Genomic DNA, 19,352 nt, shown 5'->3' with positions numbered 1-19,352 from the left:
TAATTACACAGTTCTGTTTGTTGGCATGGTACACAAATGCTTGTTGTTGAAAGTGGTTGTTCTAAGTGTATTTTGTGTGTGTGTGTGTGTGTGTGTGTGTGTATGAAAGAGAGTTTGTATGTGTGTGTTTAATATAATGAACCTAGGTGGTGTTTCAGCCCTGAGCTTTGATTGATTAGTTTGGCTTGGCGTGTTTATTTCCTATTTCTAATCCGGCAGCTATTCATTAGGCCTGTCAGTAAAACCTTTAAATAAAACTCTTTCCATCTCTCTCTCTCGCTCTCTCTCGCTCTCATTCTCTAACTCCCTTACTGTCTTTCTTTATATAGCTCCTCCCTTCTTTCACTCTTCATCTCTTTCTTTAAAAATAAATAAATTTTATATATATATATATATATATATATATATATAAAATAATAGTAATATTATTAAGCCAAATATAAAAAATAATAGTTGAAAAACAACAGAAAATAATAATGACAAAATAGTTTTTAAAATAGAAAAATATAAATTAAAAACATAAATAAAATGCAAATCTATATATATAAAAAAATTAATTGATAAAAAAATGACATGCTAAATAATGATAAATTGTTAACTAATAAAAATTGCATTTAATTAGATCAATAATATTGAGGGAAAATTATTACATTTAATAATAAGTAGAACGCAATATTTGCCCAATTGTCAGTGGACTAGTAAACTGCAATTAATTGCACAGCCATAAAATACTAATATATATGTATATGTATGTATCTATGTATGTGTGTGTATGTGTGTGACCCTGGACGGATGTTTGATTTTTCTTCCAAATTTCCTACCATAAATATAACAAAACAAAATTTTTTATTGATAATATGCATTGCTAAGGACTTCATTTGGACAACTTTAAAGGTGAATTTCTCAGTACAGTATTTTGTTTTTTTTTGCACCCTCAGATTCAGATAGTTGTATCTCAGCCAAATATTGTCCTATCTGAACAAAGCATACATCAGTGGAAGAATATTTATTCAGCTTTCAGATGATGTATAAATCTCAACCTTAAGACTTGTTTTGTGGTCCAGGGTCACATGTATATATGCGTGTGTGTGTGTGTGTGTGTGTGTGTGTGTGTGTGTGTGTGTGTGTGTACCTGTGCACACATGTCTGGTTTGCAATCGTTGTGAGGACTCTTGGCATAATAGTTTTTCTACTGTACAAACTGTATTTTCTATCACTCTAAACTTTATGCATTTTTAGATTTTCAAAAAACTTCATTCTGCATGATTTACAAATTTGTTTACCCATGGGGACCTCAATTTAGGTGTCCACCATGACACGAGTCCCCATGAGTCTGTGTGCATTCAGGTTTAAGTCCCCACCGGGGTATAAAACTGTACACATACAGTACAGTGTATAATAATATCACCAATATTTAAATAGTTATACACACACTCATGTGTAAATATGATAAACACAATCATTTCTCATTGTGGGCAAGAAATCAAAGTACATTTTTGACAGTGTTGTAAGTAACAGATGGTTACTGTATTTAATGCATAGAGGTAAGGCGGGACAGATTCTGTTTGTGTTTGTGCGTGTGTGTGTGTGTGTGTGTGTGTGTGTTTGACTGTGAGTGATGGTATCTGATTCAGAAAGGCCCCAGATGTTCAGCTGTCCGGAGTCTGCCAGTCACCATACAACTTTGACAGGACCCGACAGAGCTGTCATCCCTGAACGCCTGCCAGTCAAACCGATGCTCGATGCGTTCCGGGGCGTATCTGTCACTATTTGTTTTGCCAAAGACTTGATGAGGAGAATGATAACTCTGAGTTTTACTTCTCAGTGAGGGCATGAGAATGTGTGTGCGCTTGTTTGAACTGTCTCTCTGTATACATATCTCAAGGCTTGTCACGGCTCCGCAGGTGCCCAGGCGTGTGATTGGACGGACTGTAAATGAGGCGGGATGACCTTGACCACAAATCCTACATATTTTTATCACCTCTCATGACATTCATAGTGGACGGTAATAGCCTCGCTGTACATCACATCCTATGAACAGCGTTTTATGTGCATCTTTTATGTGAGACTGCTTTGTATAATAAGCAGTTTTATCAGTTTCATAAAAAATGTATCATTAAAATAAATTTTCCCAAAATTGAAAATGGTAATAACAACATTCAGAAAACTTAATTAATTTGATAATACATTTAATATTTATTTATTTAATTGTTTAAGAAGCCAGAATTCGCCTTTCACAATATCATCAATTTATAATGAACAAAATCAATTTCTGTCCTTTTTGCCTATTTGCAAATATTGTTTCACTCGAAAATGTCACTTTACAGCAGTAAAGTGTTATTAATATTATTATTTATTCTTTTAAAATCAACATAAAATTTAAAACGAGTCCAAATTCCCTTTTTCATAATGCTGTCAATTTCCAATTAACAAAAGCAGGTTTCATCCTTTTTGTCTGTTTAAATGTTTCACTTGGAAATACTTAACCTTTACAGAAGTAAATCATTATTATATTTATTCATATTTATTAATTCTTTTAAAATCAACATTAAAATATGAGTATTCAACTCCAGTGAATCAATCAATTTACAATGAATAAGATGTTTATTATTTATTTCTTTATGTATTTTTAATTCTTTTAAATTGAGTGTGAAAATTCCAAACAAGTCAAAACTGTTTCACTCAGGAATAATGTATAAATGAATAATGAATAAATGTCCAATCTCCATTTGAATGAAACCAATTCTTCTCCCCAACCCAGTCTAAAGTTAGTAAGTAGAAACCCGGCTATGAAACTTTTTTACTTTATAATATTTGGCTCTGCACTATTCGTGGCTCTTTTTAATATTTTGCTACTAAGCTTCAGTAATACCTTCTGCCTTAACATATCAATATATTCCCATCCTTGCCAGATTAGATTAAAATGCCCCAAGGAAACAAAATAAAACTTATTTCATGCATTTTGCACAACGCAGGTCAATGGGGGAAATCTCTTTCACTTTATTCCGCCGTCTCTTTCAACGTCTTTGTGTTTCTAAAGGCTACTTTTCCCTGCCTCGCTTTAGTCCTATTTCATATGGGTGATACAGATTTGCTATTTCAGAGCAAAACATTTCATCATGCACTCGTTTCATGGTTGGGCAGTTTTTGGAAGCCAAAATTCATTCTCACCAAATCAGAACTCCCTCTGTTTTTGCCCATCAGTTATTCATGAGATGCCAAGCGTGAGCATATAAACACATGCACGCACACACTTCTTAACACTCAACGTTACTGGCTGTGTTGACATATAAGCGTGATATAAGTGATAATGAGTCAGCTATGGGCGGATGGGTGTGTGGAGGATCATAATAAGTTTAGAAATACGGAATAAAAATGAAAAGGCAGTCCATGATGGAGCACCTCATCATAAGCAGCGAAACTGACAGGGATGCAGGAAGGGAGGTGAGACAAAGAAAAATAGTGGTAGAAAAAAGGAGTGTTGATGAAATTATATTGGTTTACCTGTGTGTGTGTGTGTGTGTGTGTGTGTAGGGTGTGTTTTTGAGGTCTTATAAGAATGCTGCCTGTGACTCGGAATACAAATGAACAGAACTGCAGGAAAAAATGAATGGCAAATGAGAGAAACCTTTGGCTAAGGCGAACCCATAACCCATCAGAGACTTTGAAATCTCTCTCGGTCTCTGTGCGAGGGGTTAACACCAAGGTTTGTATGCCAGAGGAAGCCTGCGGAAGGGGAGAGCCGTATTCTTTTGACCTTGGCTGGATGTTCTTCTGTTCACTTTGAAGTGTGCTGGTGCACTCGGTTCAAGGAATCTAAAAACGTGAAAATAAAACGGCCTCATGCTTATTGGATTTTGTTTTGGTCTCTTGATATTTATTTATTTATTTTGGCTTCAATGTTAATTGCACATCTGTGGTATGTACGACTACTATATTTACAATTGTTAAAAATATATACATTTGTATATTTTGCTTATAATGCACTATTAGTATTTTTCAGTATTATAAAAACCCATATGTTTGTGTGCATTAGGGATGTGATGGTACACAAATGTGATGGGTCGTTACTAGGGATATGCCGGTATCAAAATTTCCTGTTGCGATTAATTGCTCATGATTTTATCACGTTAAACGGTATTATCACGGTATTGCAATTTAGTTTTAAAAAGTGCTCAAAATATAGTATAGTATATGGTAAATATAAGTATAATAGGTTAAATAACTTTTTTCTAACAAAAAATAACTGAACATTTAAATAAAATAAAGCAATTCAGAAATATATATAAAAATAAATGTTTTGCACAGATTAAAGTACAAAAGAACTATAAAGACCAATAGGTAAGATGAACATCATAGCAAATACACACATCTGAATGCCTATTTAAAATTATTTAAATATGTTTTAGAAAGTAGTGCAGCTGATTTATGTATGGGGTTTTCAGGGTAAGGACTGCATTCTCTGCAGTTTAGCGCCATCTACTGTCAGAGAGTGAATGTGCTTTCATTCGCGTGTCTCTCACATGTTCCCCCATGTGCTTCTCATGCATGCTTGTTTACATCAGAGCACACACGGTCTTTCAAGCAGCATGCAGCGGTGTTGTGCATTTTGACCAGTTGATTGGAATAGTTTTCTTAAAATGCATTTCAAATTCTGAATAATTTGTAATACATAATTATTTGCGGTATTTATAAGTGCCCACGATAACAATATTGTGCATATTCATTACTGTAATATATTGCATTACTGAATACCGGCACAAGTCTAGTCGTTACGTATTTTTTTGACGTCATGGTTCGGTATGGTTTCAGTACAGCAGGGGGATAAAACTAAAGATAAAATTGCTCTTTTTTATTGAACAGTGGTTTACTGAACAAATTGCTCTTTCTTTACATAATTTAATTTTAATTAATAATTAGAAAATATACCTCATCTTAGGCTCTAAACTATATAATGAACCTTTTTACACTACTAGGTTACAATTTACGACTTAGTATTTATTTTTTTATATAATAATTAACACTCAACTTAAAAAATTGTATGCAAACATGTAAACTGCTCATAATGCAATTTTTAAATTAACTTCTAAATTACACAATTTCTAATTGTTGTTGAAATATATTCATTCACACAGTGGTTGTCATAACTTGTTTCATAACAGATTTGTTTAAAGTGTTTTTAAATAAAACACATAAAAACAATGTTGTATTTGTTTGGTACACATGCATACCAAACCGAAAGACCCATATCAAATATTTTTAGTACAAATATGTGTACCGTATCTGAGGTATCTGCGATATTTGCATTCTTTCAAGGCAGCAGCTATTTACGCTAAGTTCAAACAGAAATGGAGCCCTGTTTACACTAGCTGTGTTTTATTAGTGATAGGTTATTTACACTAAGTGCAAATTATGATAGATTCTATTTACACTGCAAAATAGCAGCTTTTTCTCTGCAATAAGTGTAAAAGCTGTTTAAGTGGCAGATATTTGCACCTTATAATTGTAGCAGATTATACAACAACATGCAATAATAATGTATGGAGTGTAAATTATTAAAATTACTAAATGGATGCTGCCTTATATTGGGACAATTAAGCCCTCCCTACACGTAAACCTACCGAGTAAAATTTTTATTATTAAATATCTGCTGCACTTTATTACCATTTCCTTCATTTTTATTGGACACAAATGTCTTTCCAGTCTGAAATGTGATAGGGAAAGGCAGAATAATAAGTCTGGCAAAAGGCACATTCGAACTAGGGTCTGTCATATCAAAAGATTTATGCCCTATGCCATTGAGTCTTTTGTACAACCCATGTCTTTTGTAATTTTGTCTACACCAACCAGACATTGGTGGGCGGAGCTATACTGCAAATAGCCTCTACCAACAAGGTGAGCTTTTTGTTCTTATTTCAAAGTATTAAGTAAAAAGAGTTCATTAAACGAATAATGTACAAACTAATAATAAAAAAAAACACTAAAAAACACTTTAATGTTTTTAATCATGATTAATTACCAGACGTCTGATTGATTAGTTCAGTTACTTTTAATCTATTGATAGCGCTAACAGAAATATTTCTGAATATATGTTCTAATCATGATATATTATCATGACAAATTATTAACAAAAAGACAAAGTTATTAATAAGAAAAATGTATATATTATTATATATATATATATAATGTATATTTTATTTAATACAATAATACTCAGCTTAAATGGGATTAGAAAAATAAGTGTAAAATCCACTTATTTGTGTGATGTGAGTGCAAAGAGAACTTTTTGCATTTGCTCTGCTCAGTATTGCGTGGCAAAACGACTTAAATTGGAGAGAAATTACATCACTTTTTATACCATTTTTTCATAGATATGAAAGCATTATGAGATGTTTATAGTTTTTTTTTAAGTCAAACACACTTGAATCAATCAAACAGCACACCAAGAAGTTACTAAAAAAGCTAATTGTGCCTAAGCAATGGTCTGTGTTGGAAAGTGAGACCATTTTTAAAAGGACACTCAGGAGCATCAGTCAGGAGCGGGAATGTGTCCTGGGATGATATGACCTGTAACAGTGCACCAGCTACACGTGCACCAAACAGTTCCAGGGTGACACCTACAGATGCATTAAGTAGTCAAAACTTGCAGTAGAGTATATTCAGGTCTAGTATTTCAAATCTTTTGCTTAATGAAAACAGTTCTTCATAATTTGTTGCATGATTCATTATATTAATTTAAGATGCTAGAGTTTGTGCTTAGTAATGATTATTTACACTGCAAAAAAAAAAATCTCTTTAGTTCTTTTTTCAGAATTCTTTCTTTGTCTTGTCTTCCAATAAAAAATGTCAATGTCTTAAAACAACATAAATCAGTTTATGAAAAAAATATTATGGTACGTCTTGATTTCAGAGAATATATCTCACTTTTTAAAATTATAAAGTACATATTTGCAAAACTGCATAAAATAATATGAGTTGTTTTCAGAGAATGTGTGTAGGATAATTTTTCTTATCCCATCGGCACATAGTTTCTTCCTGTTTTAAAGAAATAGTTCACCTAAAAAAATGAAACTCTGCTGAAAATGTGCTCCACTCTAAGGCCATCCAAGACGAAGATGAGTTTGTCTCTTCATCAGAACAAATTTGAAGAAATTTAGCATTACACTCACTAATGGATCATCTGCAGTAAATGGGTGCCGTCAGAATGAGAGTCCAAACAGCAGATAAAATCATCACAGTAATCCTTACAACTCCAGTCCGTGACTTAAGGTTTTCTTTTTTCTTTTTAATTTTTTTTTTTAAAGCAATTGTGTATTTGTAAGACACAAATCTCTGAAGATGTCAAATCATTGAGTCCTTTATTCATAAAATTTCTTTCACCAGTGAAAAAAGTTGTTTTGTCTGAATCAGGAGAGAAATATGCACAGTTCAAGCAACATTTACAAGCAAAAAAACAGTTCTAAACAAATATGTGGGTGGATTTTATTGAGAAAGAACAACAGGGAATGGACGCATGTATTATGATCATCTTAAGAGTTTTTTCAAGTATTGTGCAGAGAGAATGAAGTATTCTGTCTGATCAAAGCGGCACTATGGTGGATAGGAATGTTTTTATCTGTATTTGTGGGAAAGTGCTCTGCTTCCTGCAGTGCAGATATAATTGTACTTGTTACATATGCAGGTACACACATACACCCTCATCCACAGCAGAGCCAATCTGGGGAGACAGGAAGTTATGCTTTGCCCAAAGTCCTCTAGGGGATGTTGTCAAATATTAAATTGTCTCCTTTTAATGAGGTCACGTACTGTGCTGTGTCCCGTGGGAGAGGCTCTGTGTTGGCACCCACATACACACACACACACTAAGTTGTAGTCTTTTTAAAATTGCAAATCAATCCCTGCTTTCTTTGTCTCAACCAAGTAGCCATGTCCCACCCATGAAGTTGATCTCTGAGGAATTGTCCCTGCTATTGCTTTTTTTCTGTACTTTCCATCTAAAAACATAATATTAGATATAATGGAATATGAAGGTTTTCTTGTTTAGAAGAAGCAATCTGAGAAATTATGCAGGAGGAACTTTTACGTTTTAATAAAAGTTGCATTTGTCGAAGAACTTAGTTGGCCAGATTTGTGTATCTATGCAAGTAGCCATTTAAAGATGTAACTTGTTTTCGCTGAGGAGGTTTGGAAAATTTGTTTCGCAAGCATACTTTGGGATTTCAGTAGCATCTGAATTAAACACATCTGTGCTTTTCTTGCACACCCAGGGTAAATATTAGAGCAAATTACCTACTGTTTTTCATCCAACTTGTCGGTCCTCTGAGAAATGGATTCCCTTATGGATAGGGATGTCTGTGATTGTGGATATTGTATTTTCACAAAGCTACTCCTCATTTATGTTGACCTTTGTATAATGTGCAACCAAATTAAATTTTCTTATTGCATGCAAATTCCTGGTGCACATTTATTATGGGTTTAGACTTTCCATCCATATTGGTACTTAAAGAAAATCACAGCTGTCCAATGTTAATAATTGTAAATTGGATGTTGTTTAGAAAACTTTTTCCTTTTTGAATAGTGTTTGTGCTTATACAAGATCACGTTTCAGTACCGTTACTACAGGGACAATCCACCTGTGCTGCCTTGTAAGACCTTCATAGGTCAAGAAAAGGCTTAGTTGCAAAATATGTAATTTCCTGTTAACATGCTGAATGATGGGAAATAATTTGATGCAACTTAAACTTTTTCATGCTGTTTTCTCACAAAAGTGTCCACGCATTAACTCATTTCTGCAGGATATTTATATAACAGACAGAACAAGACTCTTTAGTTCCTAAAACAAACTTAAAATAACTGCAGATTTCATTTACTGGCGTAACAGTCGGAAATAATAATTGAATTTGGGCTGGAGAGCTGGCAAGCTGGCAGAAAATTCAGGGGGAAAAACACTGACTTTTTGTCTCTGTAATAATTAGCGCTTCCCATGTGTACTTCTCTTTCATCTTAGCTCTAATAATTCTGAGGGTTGTGGGATTGTTACTAAATTTGGAAAAAAAAATATTTTGACTGACTAGTGTTTTAAATACTGAATTTTTGGTTTTGGTGGACAACTTATTTTAGGTATAAATGTAAACTCTTCAGTCATTTATTTAAAGGTTTTTAGCGGTTTAATTTGTAATTCCTACCAAAGAGATATTTCTACTTGCACGCGTCAAATATTTGAAATGTTTTACACTATTAATTTTCAGAAGTCATACCTAAAAGAAACAGAGCAAACTTTCATTGCAAACAAACAAACAGTGGAATAATATGAAAGAAGGGAGGAGAAATCTAATAAGTTAGAAGAGAAAAGGACTGGACATATAAAGGCTAGACATCTCTGAACAGTCATGCATCTGACGCTCCATTCACATAAATACAATATTTCTGAAAACAAACAACAACAACAACAAAAAAACACTTCTTTATCATTAACTGCAAGCTTAGGTTTTTGAAAACAGCTTACAAAGTGGCTTCCAAACTCTCAGAAAAATGTAAAAGTGTTGACATTTAACACTTGTCTTTTGTCCATCCTAGATATGAAATTCTGTCAAGGTTGTTTTTCACAGACTGTTTCCATTTTGATACACTTGCAGAGTTCTGTCTTTGGTTTAAAGTGCTTTGACTTTCATTGTTCATCTGATATATCTTGTGTTTTTACTTGAGTGTTACTTAAAACGAGATCTTAAATAATGTTTTCATAATGTAAGTGTTTTTGCTATACCAGATAACCTTATATTAAGTACGCTAGCTTACAAAGTCTTTTGTGTCTGAAAAGAAGTTTTTGATACAAACCCCTTATGCTCATCATCTCTTATAATAAAAAAAATACACTAAAAACCATAATATTGTGAAATATTATTAATATTTGAAATGGCCATATTCTATTTAAACATATTTGAAATGTAAATTAATTCTGTAATGCCAAAGCTGAAATTTTAGCATTCTGTTACGCTGATTTGGTGCTCAATAAACATTTCTTTTTATAATCAAAACAGTTGCTTAATATTTTAAAGCTGCTTAATATTTCTGTGAATATTCTCACACACACAAAACCTTTCCGCACCTGCTCTGTGCTTAATGTGCTTAATGCTCTTTTGTAGCAGCTGCATATAACTGTATTTATTCAATCAAATCTGGTATATACGGTTATATATTAAACAGGCCTCTGGAATACTTTGTTCTGATTGGTCAATTGCAGAATTCAGTGATTTAATATTTCTAATATCGAGTTCTTGAGAAAACCTTTTTGCAGTTACAGTTTCATATCAAAGAATTACCTACCATATGCTCCCTGTCTGTAGATTTCCTTCCGTGAGGGTTTGATCGTCAGGATAAATTTGGTGTGAATGCTTTTTGATCTAAACCGATCTGAATAATGAATGAAAAGAGATCCATCTGCCCATCACGTCAAGACAAGACATCCACACTGAGGTTACCCTGGCGAATGTCTTGAAAGAATCGGTGAGAATCAAGTCTTTGACATGCTCTTGAGAAAAGGTTAAAAGAAAGAACTTCCCACCCTTGCCTTGGCTTTGCTTGAGATCGGTGCCAAGGGAATATATAAAGGCTATACTCTTAATACAGCATGTCAAGAGATTTCTCTTTTGGAGAATGGTAACTCTTTTAGATGGGGCTCATCACCCATTTTACTTGAAAGAGTGTTTCTAGAGCACGTCGAGACGTTTCTGGGGTATGTTGTCCTTGTGAAACAGCAGGACTGTCAAGAGAAGTTTTCTGCTCTTGAGGGTATGTGTCTGTGTTGGCGAGGCTCTCTGATAACTTAATCTTATGTCGAGCCGTGTTTAAGCCTGTATTTGGATTTTGTTGAAGAAAAACTGCAGGAAAGAAATATCACAAATGCTGCCTTCGGTATCTCAGCTGTTTCTCCAAGACAACGTTGAAGGATTTGGAGAGCAATGACTTTTTGTTCAAAATTCTGTTTATAGATACACATTTTTCAGTTGGTTTCCAAGGCAACATTTGTCATTTTCATTTAGTTTAACCTGATGTACTAAAAAAATTAAAAACAAAACAATTAAAAGAAAGTATACAAACTCAAGAAAATTACTGAAACTTCAACTTCAGCTAAACAAAACCTAAAATGTAAATTCATAAAATCATCCAAAATAGCATCTCAATGATGCTGAAATGTACTATTTTTAAATATGCTGTTTAAAACTAATTAAAGCTAAAAGGCGTTTTAAAAGCCACAAGTGAATTAAGACATTATGATGTACAATATAAGAATGGATATTCTTTTTAGATTTTAGAGATCATTTAACAGTGTAATTAAGCAATTATTTTTTAAGATAAAGTGAGTGTTGGATAATGGCAGTGATATTAAAAGATAATGGAAATGAGCATGCTTTTTCAGAACAGAGCTCAACCATGTCTGTCGTTTTGCAAAGATACCAAAGTTGAAATAAAAACCAGACATTTCAGTATGAATGCTATGTAGCCATAAAAATATTTTTCTGGGAATCTACAGTACTGTATGAAACTATTGGTGATACAAGTGACATTATGACAATAGGATGACGATTATACAGCCCGTGGTGTAGACATTTAGAAATTAAGTGTTCAGCTGCCTGCCTGTGTTTGTATGAATGATCGTTTGTGTATGTCCTTTTCTTTCAGCTTTCTATTTATTTTTGTTTGCTCTCTCTCTTCACTCAGTGTTAGTTTAGTACTTCATTTTCAGAGCTGTCAGAGTTTGCATGCTTTTGAACTTTAATTTGATTATAAGCAAACAAAAAAGCGCTGAATGCTTCACTAACGCCCTTATCTGGCGGCAAACAGTAATTATTGTGCATTTGTTCTATTTCCCCTCTGAAGAATAACTTCTCTCAGCTGTACATGTTTACCTGAACACTAAAGGGTGATGGGAAATTTAAAACAATTTAATTTGTTTCTATACTGCCAAAACAAGCGTGTGTCCAGCAAGGTGGTTTTAGCTTTGCTATGCATTTCGACTGTGTGGTTGTTTAAGGGCCGAAGTCCCTCCTTCAGTGTAAACAGTTTCTAGTGAAATATAACGTTTTTGCTTTTGCATTTTCTCTGAAGGTAAAATTATAAACTTCAGCAGGGGAATATAAGGGTAACTCTGCAGTCCTTTAAACCACATGCCATTTGAGATTGAAGAAAACTGTTGGTGGCAGGTGACAATTGGCCACTTTGTAAACTAAAATGAAATCCTGCAGAGTCACAGCGTGTGCCTGCAGCTATGTGTTTGTATAAAAAGATATCCTGAATCTGAAATTGACTGAAATATGTGCTAAAATGCATTGGAGATGCAATCGCTGTGCTTTAATTTGAATTTAATATTGATTTTAAAACCATATTATACTATATTATCATACACGATCCGTTTACTCTTTACCTAGGTAATTTAAAACACTGGATAAGTAAGGTTTCTATTTATTTTAGGTACATTTTATGTACCGTCTTTATGTTTCAGAATTTAAGCACACACACATTGTGATGAACAGTGAGCCTATTACTAAAAGTGTGAAAAGCATGAAGGTGCAAAAAAGCTCAGTCTGTTCTTTTCCTTTCTTTTCTTTTGTAACATAACACCCGATATTAGAGATCTTACACATCTGTCTTCTTCAATTTGTTTTCTGCACTGCCACTGGCACTGATGGTTAAATGTGAAACTGATAAAATCTAATATGCTGAAGCTATATCTAAGCTTCATGCTAAAATATGGACCAAACAGTATTATTGTAGACAGTTGGTAATATATTATTTGTATATGTAGTATAAAGATTAAAATGTCAACATTTTTGTAGCATATGGAAGTTATACCATATGAAGAAGAAAAAATACAAACTTAAAATATTATAATTACTTTTATAAAAATAGATAATATATTAGAAAATGATAATAATTATTAATAGGCTAATGATTTAATACATTTTTAAAAAAATCATTAAAAACTAAAATTAAATTATTATTTATATATATATATATATATATATATATATATATATATATATATATATATATATGTGTGTGTGTGTGTGTGTATGTATAAATATTTTTATGTATATAGAAATATTTTGTAAACATAGATAAAATGTTTTTGTGTAAAGTAATTTATTATTTTTAATACATTTAATTAAAAAATGCAAAAAAAAAATTAAAATGCATTTTCAAACTTATGAATTTTAGTCTTTTGTCTATAATTTTCATTTCAGTGCATCAGTGGAGTATTTGTTTGAATGTCAGACATTGTGTCTTTATTTGGCAAATAAAGTTTCTCATGTCTTATATAAGCCCTGCAGTTTTCACAGTTCAGTTAACACTGCTGATTCTATCCATAATGTTTATCCTTTCCATTTCACAGATCGTACTCTTCTTGGGGAAGTCGTGGCCTAGTGGTTAGAGTGTTTGACTCCTAACCCTAGGGTTAGGACCACGACTGAGGTGCCCTTGAGCAAGGCTCTGAACCCCCAACCGCTCCCCGGGCGCCACAGCATAAATGACTGTCCACTGCTCCGGGTGTGTGTTCACGGTGTGTGTGTGCACTTTGGATGGGTTAAATTCAGAGCACGAATTCTGAGTATGGGTCACCATATTTAACTGTATGTCACTTTCACTTCCTGCTTTATGTTTTTTGAACGAGGTGTAGACCTTTACAGAGAGAATTGCTGGTCATAAGGCACTTTTAAAGGGATGTGTGTGTGTGCATATGTTGTTTCACATTCCCTTGAGAATCTTCTGCCTCCACTTTATGGAAATGTCACTGATCACCCTGTCTCTTCCGCTGCGTGAGTCTGTGTGATGTGTGTATGCGCGTACAAGTGTGTGTGGACAGCTTGTGCCGGAGTTCACCGAAATGTTTGTGTGTGTGTTTGATGTGTAAATGTCACTGATCACCCCGTTTCTTCCACCTGATTACCCATGCTTGCTTCTACCTGTCTGTGCGCTCAGATCTTCTCTGTGGGTAACTGTATCCTGAGGCCAGAGGAAAAGACTGGTGCATTATGGGTGGGGGGCCACTTAACTCCCCAAAACTGTGCGGTTGTCCTGTGAGTACATGCGGCTGTCACGCCGTCTCATTATACTGGAACCACAAAAAAGGTCAGATCGCAGGGTGCTGTGATCCTCACATGGTGTATTTGTCTTTTGAAGAAATACAGATTTGCTTTAAGTTCAACATCAAGCTCCTTTCCTGTGAGATGAACATAGTAATCATTCATCAGTTAGGATTAAAGGTGTTAGCACCAATTTTCAGCCCCAAACAATGATAGTAACTGGAGAGTTATTAGTTATCATTTAGTGGTGCTTTATAGCTACAGTATATTAATGTTCAAATCGGTTAAAAATCTCACTTCTGTCAAGATGTTATTAAAAATGAATCTGAATGCATCCTAAATTAACTTTGTCTCATAAAGAGATCTAATTATCTGGTTCTTATTGACATCGCATCAATTTTGTTGCATTAATTTAGTCATTTGTTTTTTAATTGTTTTTTATATGTCTATATAGTTTTCATTTATTTAGTTTTAGTTATTTAAGCACTTAAACTACTGAGAAATTTCAAGTAATGGGATGTTTTTAGTTTCAGTTAAAAAAAAAAATTATTATTTTAAAATTCTTTGTAAAAATGACTGAATTATTTACACGTAAATGATTATGCCAAACTACTTAAAGAGTTTTTTCAAGAATTCACTTTTGTAATCATTACGTTTCCTGAATTCCTTTTGTAATTTAATTATATATATTTCTTACTTTAATATATATTTTTTTTACTTTAAATTATACAAATTAATTTTAATCTGAATTATCATATAAAAATATTAAAAAAAACATTTTAAATTACATTTAAAAACTCGCTCCGGACCATTTACTGACATAGGCAAAAATCACTCACGTTTTCTTCAGAAAATGCTAAGATCTAAGATTTCTATTCTCTCACCTTTGTGTGTTTAAGCAAAGCACTTAGTGGCTGCAGGAGGGCTGTTTCTGCAATTAGTCTTATTTTTGCTTGAAAGCGTTTGCTAAATGGCGAGTAATTTACTAACAAGTGTGATGGGAGCCACTGAGCCATTGGCCTTTAGCTTCACAATAACAGACTGAAGTCATTTTATCCAGCAGAGACAGTAAGAATGTTTCATTTGAATGTTGACCTGGGCAAGACACCAGACGAGAAGACTGTGCCAAAGCTACGCAGCAATGTCTTGCTGCCTTCTGACTAGGATACTTTGTTTTGCCCAAATCCTAAGGCAGCATCATGTGTAAATACATAACATATAATGCAATTACAGAACTCAATCAAACAAGCTGTGAATAAGTATAGTGGTGTAAAACGATGATATGGATTTATAATATCAGCTATGTATTGGTTATTGACTGTCACATGATAATCATAAATGTAAATATTGTGTTGCTGATATTTGCCAGAATTTCTAAAAGGTATGAACAAAAATATTTCATATGAAATTGAACTGCTGACTGTTTTACTCAAGTATCACATTGTTAGCTTAGCCACATGCTGGAGTCAAAGAGGTCCATGTTTTTAACTTGAAATGCTATCATCAAATTCTGTTGGAATCAATTGTGAGTTGTCTTTTGTGTGCAATTCACGTCAGTCCTGCTCTTTTGTTGCTTCCTGAAAAACATTCCAAATCAATCGCTGTTTTATGCAACAGAGCTGACAGTATGTCTTGTGAATGTACATTCAGTTTAGTACGACTAAAGACCGAATGGATCGTTTTTATTTTTTTTTTTATTTTTTATTTTTTTACAGTTTCATATAGTGTGAATTGCATACCAGCTTCCATACATTTAGAGAGAGCTCATTTTATCAGTCTCATCTCAGGTCACATGCCTTTCCAATCCCTATTCTGTTTTCTATTAGCTGGATGTTCTTCTCTCAGTTCTTCAGTTGTAGTGATGTCATCTGAACTATAGATGGAGAGATTAGATTCACAATACACAAAGGCTTTGAAACAAGTTCCCACAAAGCACTTGGGTGAAAGTCCCTTTGAGATCTTTTTTCTGAGTTTACTGGGTGAATGTGTAATATGTAAATTGGTCTGAATGCTGACATGAAGGTGACTTATTCTTTTGACAAATACCAGTCTTTCCTCTCACATTAACTGAGTGTCTAAGGGCATGTGTGTATTTGCAGATTTTCTGAGAAGTATATTTAATTGTTATTATGGCTTAAATGTTTTTGCTACAACCCAAGGACTCATACAGTATGTACAGTTTTTGTTAAGAGAGGGCACCAGAAAGCCTAATATAGAAATTGTCTGCCATTTCAGTCTATGACTTAAAGATGAAGGTGATATAGCGTAGCTTGTCAGTGATCTACGGCTCTGTGTATTAAATGTCGCTCAATCTGAAAGCACGTGATGGAGATTTACCGGTACTATTAATCACAGAATCGGCTTTACTGACGAGATGCGGATGACAATCGCATGCGATTTATCGTGCAGCCCTTGTTTGTTGATCACAAAGTACAAAGAAAATGAGTAAGACTAAGATGTGGAGTGTATTCAAAGCGTCACCATTACTGTTTAGAGTGCGTGGAATGGTGAGCTGTGATTGGTTGTTACTGTTTACAGTGCATGGAATGGTGCGCTGTGATTGGTTGAGCGGATATATTGCACTCTGCAAAAAATAGAGACTGGCGCTTGTCGCGGTTTGGAAAAAAGGGAGAAAACATGACCTAATAACTCAGCGAATATCGCATTTTGCATAAATATAAATATATATATATATAATATATATATATTTTAATACCAACCAGAAACCATACTGATTTTGGCGAAAACTCAATAAAAAAAAAAAGGCGTTCATAGCGTTTGGAACCAAACTTTTCATATATATATATATATATATGTATATATATATAGAGAGAGAGAGAGAGCGATACCCTCATATAATGAGATGTACTCTAAATGTGTAATCAGGCTCAGATATCAGTCTGGAAATGGCCTGGGTGATATATCGGCCATGTGTGATATATAGGACATTTATCAGAGTAGTATCTGGCCAGTATGGTGAGCATGGACCATTTGAAATATCATGGTCAGCACTTTATTCTTACGCTCAGTGTGCTTTTATTCATGCATCATAATTAGACATCTTTGCACATTTGAGGAAGTTGAACTGTTCGTTATATCAAAATTAAGCATGGGTTTTCATTTTGTTATTGATGTTCTCTTTGCAGACATCGCTCCGTACTTTAAAACCGAGGCAGGGGCTGCACAGACACACCTGGAGGGGAACAGACTTGTGCTCACCTGTCTGGCTGAGGGCAGCTGGCCGCTGGAGTTCAAATGGATGAGAAACAACTCAGATATCACTGAATACACACCAGAGTACAGGTAATAATCAACACATAATGTATTCTCTGCTGCACTGTCTCCACATTTAGATATAAATATTTAATTGATTTAGCTGTTTATATCTCTTATCCAAAAACATGCAACAGGGACAATCCTTCTGAAGCAAGATCATTAATCACACTAAAATGGGCTTTAAGATCTGATCTTTGAGGAGCTATTCTAGATCATGAAGTCTGCATAAAACAGCAAAATATTAAACCCTCAATTCACAAATCTTATTGGGATGGGTTTTTTCACGTAGTTTGTTGCACTATTTTAAGATAAGTTTCCATTATCTTAACTGGAACCCATGTACCGAGGTCATTTGATTCTGGATTGCACTGCACAAAAAAATAGTGCTAAAATCTAAAATAATATAGATGGTGCCGAGTCCTTTGGGATCTCATTTGTCCTGTACCCTTCTTTGGCTTCTTTCTCTTGTATGGTCATCCATCTTTGACCCCTTGTATTTTGGAGACATTATTATTACAGTGACTTTAGTGTTGTGTATAATAAAGAAATGGTGTATAATAAGAACAGTGTTAGCAAGATGAGCGATGAGGTCTATTTTCATCTTTTTTAAAGCAATGAAATTTGGCTTTAAAAGGATAGATCATACGAAAATGAAAATTCTGTCATCATTTACATTGTTCCAAACAGATATGAATTATCTTTTTAATACTCCACAACACAAGAGAAGTTATTTTGGAGAACGTGTGTAACCAAACAGTTGATGGTAGCCATTGACTTTCATAGTATCCACCTTTTTCTTCAACATGGAAGTAAGCCTTTGGGCAAGACTTCTGGTTCATTAGCCGCTATAGGGAAATAATGAGAAGAAAAACAACATGCAGTAAACTGTAAAACTGTTTGCATTATAAATCAGTGTGTTCATAATTAAGACAACATATTCAAATAATATGGTAAGACACACCAATTTTCAATATCAATCAGCAAAACGAGCAGTTCTGTACCGCTAAAAGTAGCTGGACATGGATGAGACCGGAAGCCAGACCCATAGAATTTACAAATGGCCTTTTTTATGGAAAGAAAAAGGTGAATAGAGGGCCATATTATAGAAGTCAATAGCTAACATCAGTTGTTGGCTGAAATATTGCCATGAAAAATTTAATAAAATTGCCTCACATTGTTCTAAACAGATTTGTCATTATTGTTAACTAAAATCAATACTATTTAACCAATTTTGTTAACTAAAAAGAAACTGAAGTAAAATAAAATGAAATTATTTAACTAATATTTACAACAAAAGATCTGAAATACTAAAGTAACTAAAGTTGAATTCTAAGTAAATACAAAAAGAAACTTTAATAAAAATGAAAAAAAATGAAAACTAAATATAAACTTTAAATATACAAAAACACAACAAACTTACTAAATATATATTTAAACAAATGCATTTAAAAACTGATACTAGAAAACTATAAAATAAATATAAATATATATATTATAAATAATATTAATAATAAAAAAACCTGTATGATTTATCTTTCTTCTGTTTCTAATTCATCCTGACAGTAACATTAAAATGTAATGTTTTTCAGTGTTCCTCTGAATCTTTTCCTTATGGTTGAGATGTCTGTAAAATGACAGAGTGTTGAGTTTTTATCAGTGCAGCTGATTCCACATTCAATCCATGTGAACCATCACTTCTGCATTAAAACCAGTCATCTGTTAAACGAATCAACTCAGATTTGAGCAGCTCTGACCCTGTGGGCTTGTAATCTTTCTCATTAAACAGCACACACTCGCATCCATCTGTTCATAAATCCAAGCACTTATTAGTGTTCACTTCCAAACTCCTTGTCTATTTATTGTACAGGCTGAAGAAATCATGTTACAAGTACTGATTACACATATTTGACCGTAATATAAAAGCCAAGTCTTGGAATTCATTAAAAAAAACAGTATCATACTATTTTTGCGATATATTCTATAACATGGTGAACA

General features: G+C 33.6%; 1 protein-coding gene across 2 annotated transcripts in view; it reads left to right on the top strand.

Moving 5' to 3' along the window:
* The window catches only part of sdk1b (sidekick cell adhesion molecule 1b), a 213,949-nt gene that overhangs the window by 67,911 nt on the left and 126,686 nt on the right, over positions 1–19,352 (top strand). For both annotated transcript variants that reach the window (XM_059553691.1, XM_059553690.1), the window contains exon 3: positions 17,228–17,384. In XM_059553691.1, the coding sequence (XP_059409674.1) occupies positions 17,228–17,384 (157 nt within the window). The remainder of the gene's footprint in view (positions 1–17,227; positions 17,385–19,352) is intronic.

Source organism: Carassius carassius, chromosome 7 (genome assembly GCF_963082965.1).
Source record: "Carassius carassius chromosome 7, fCarCar2.1, whole genome shotgun sequence".
NCBI lineage: Eukaryota > Metazoa > Chordata > Actinopteri > Cypriniformes > Cyprinidae > Carassius > Carassius carassius.
The sequence above is the reverse complement of the archived record's forward strand: the minus strand, read 5'-3'. Positions and strand labels throughout refer to the sequence as shown.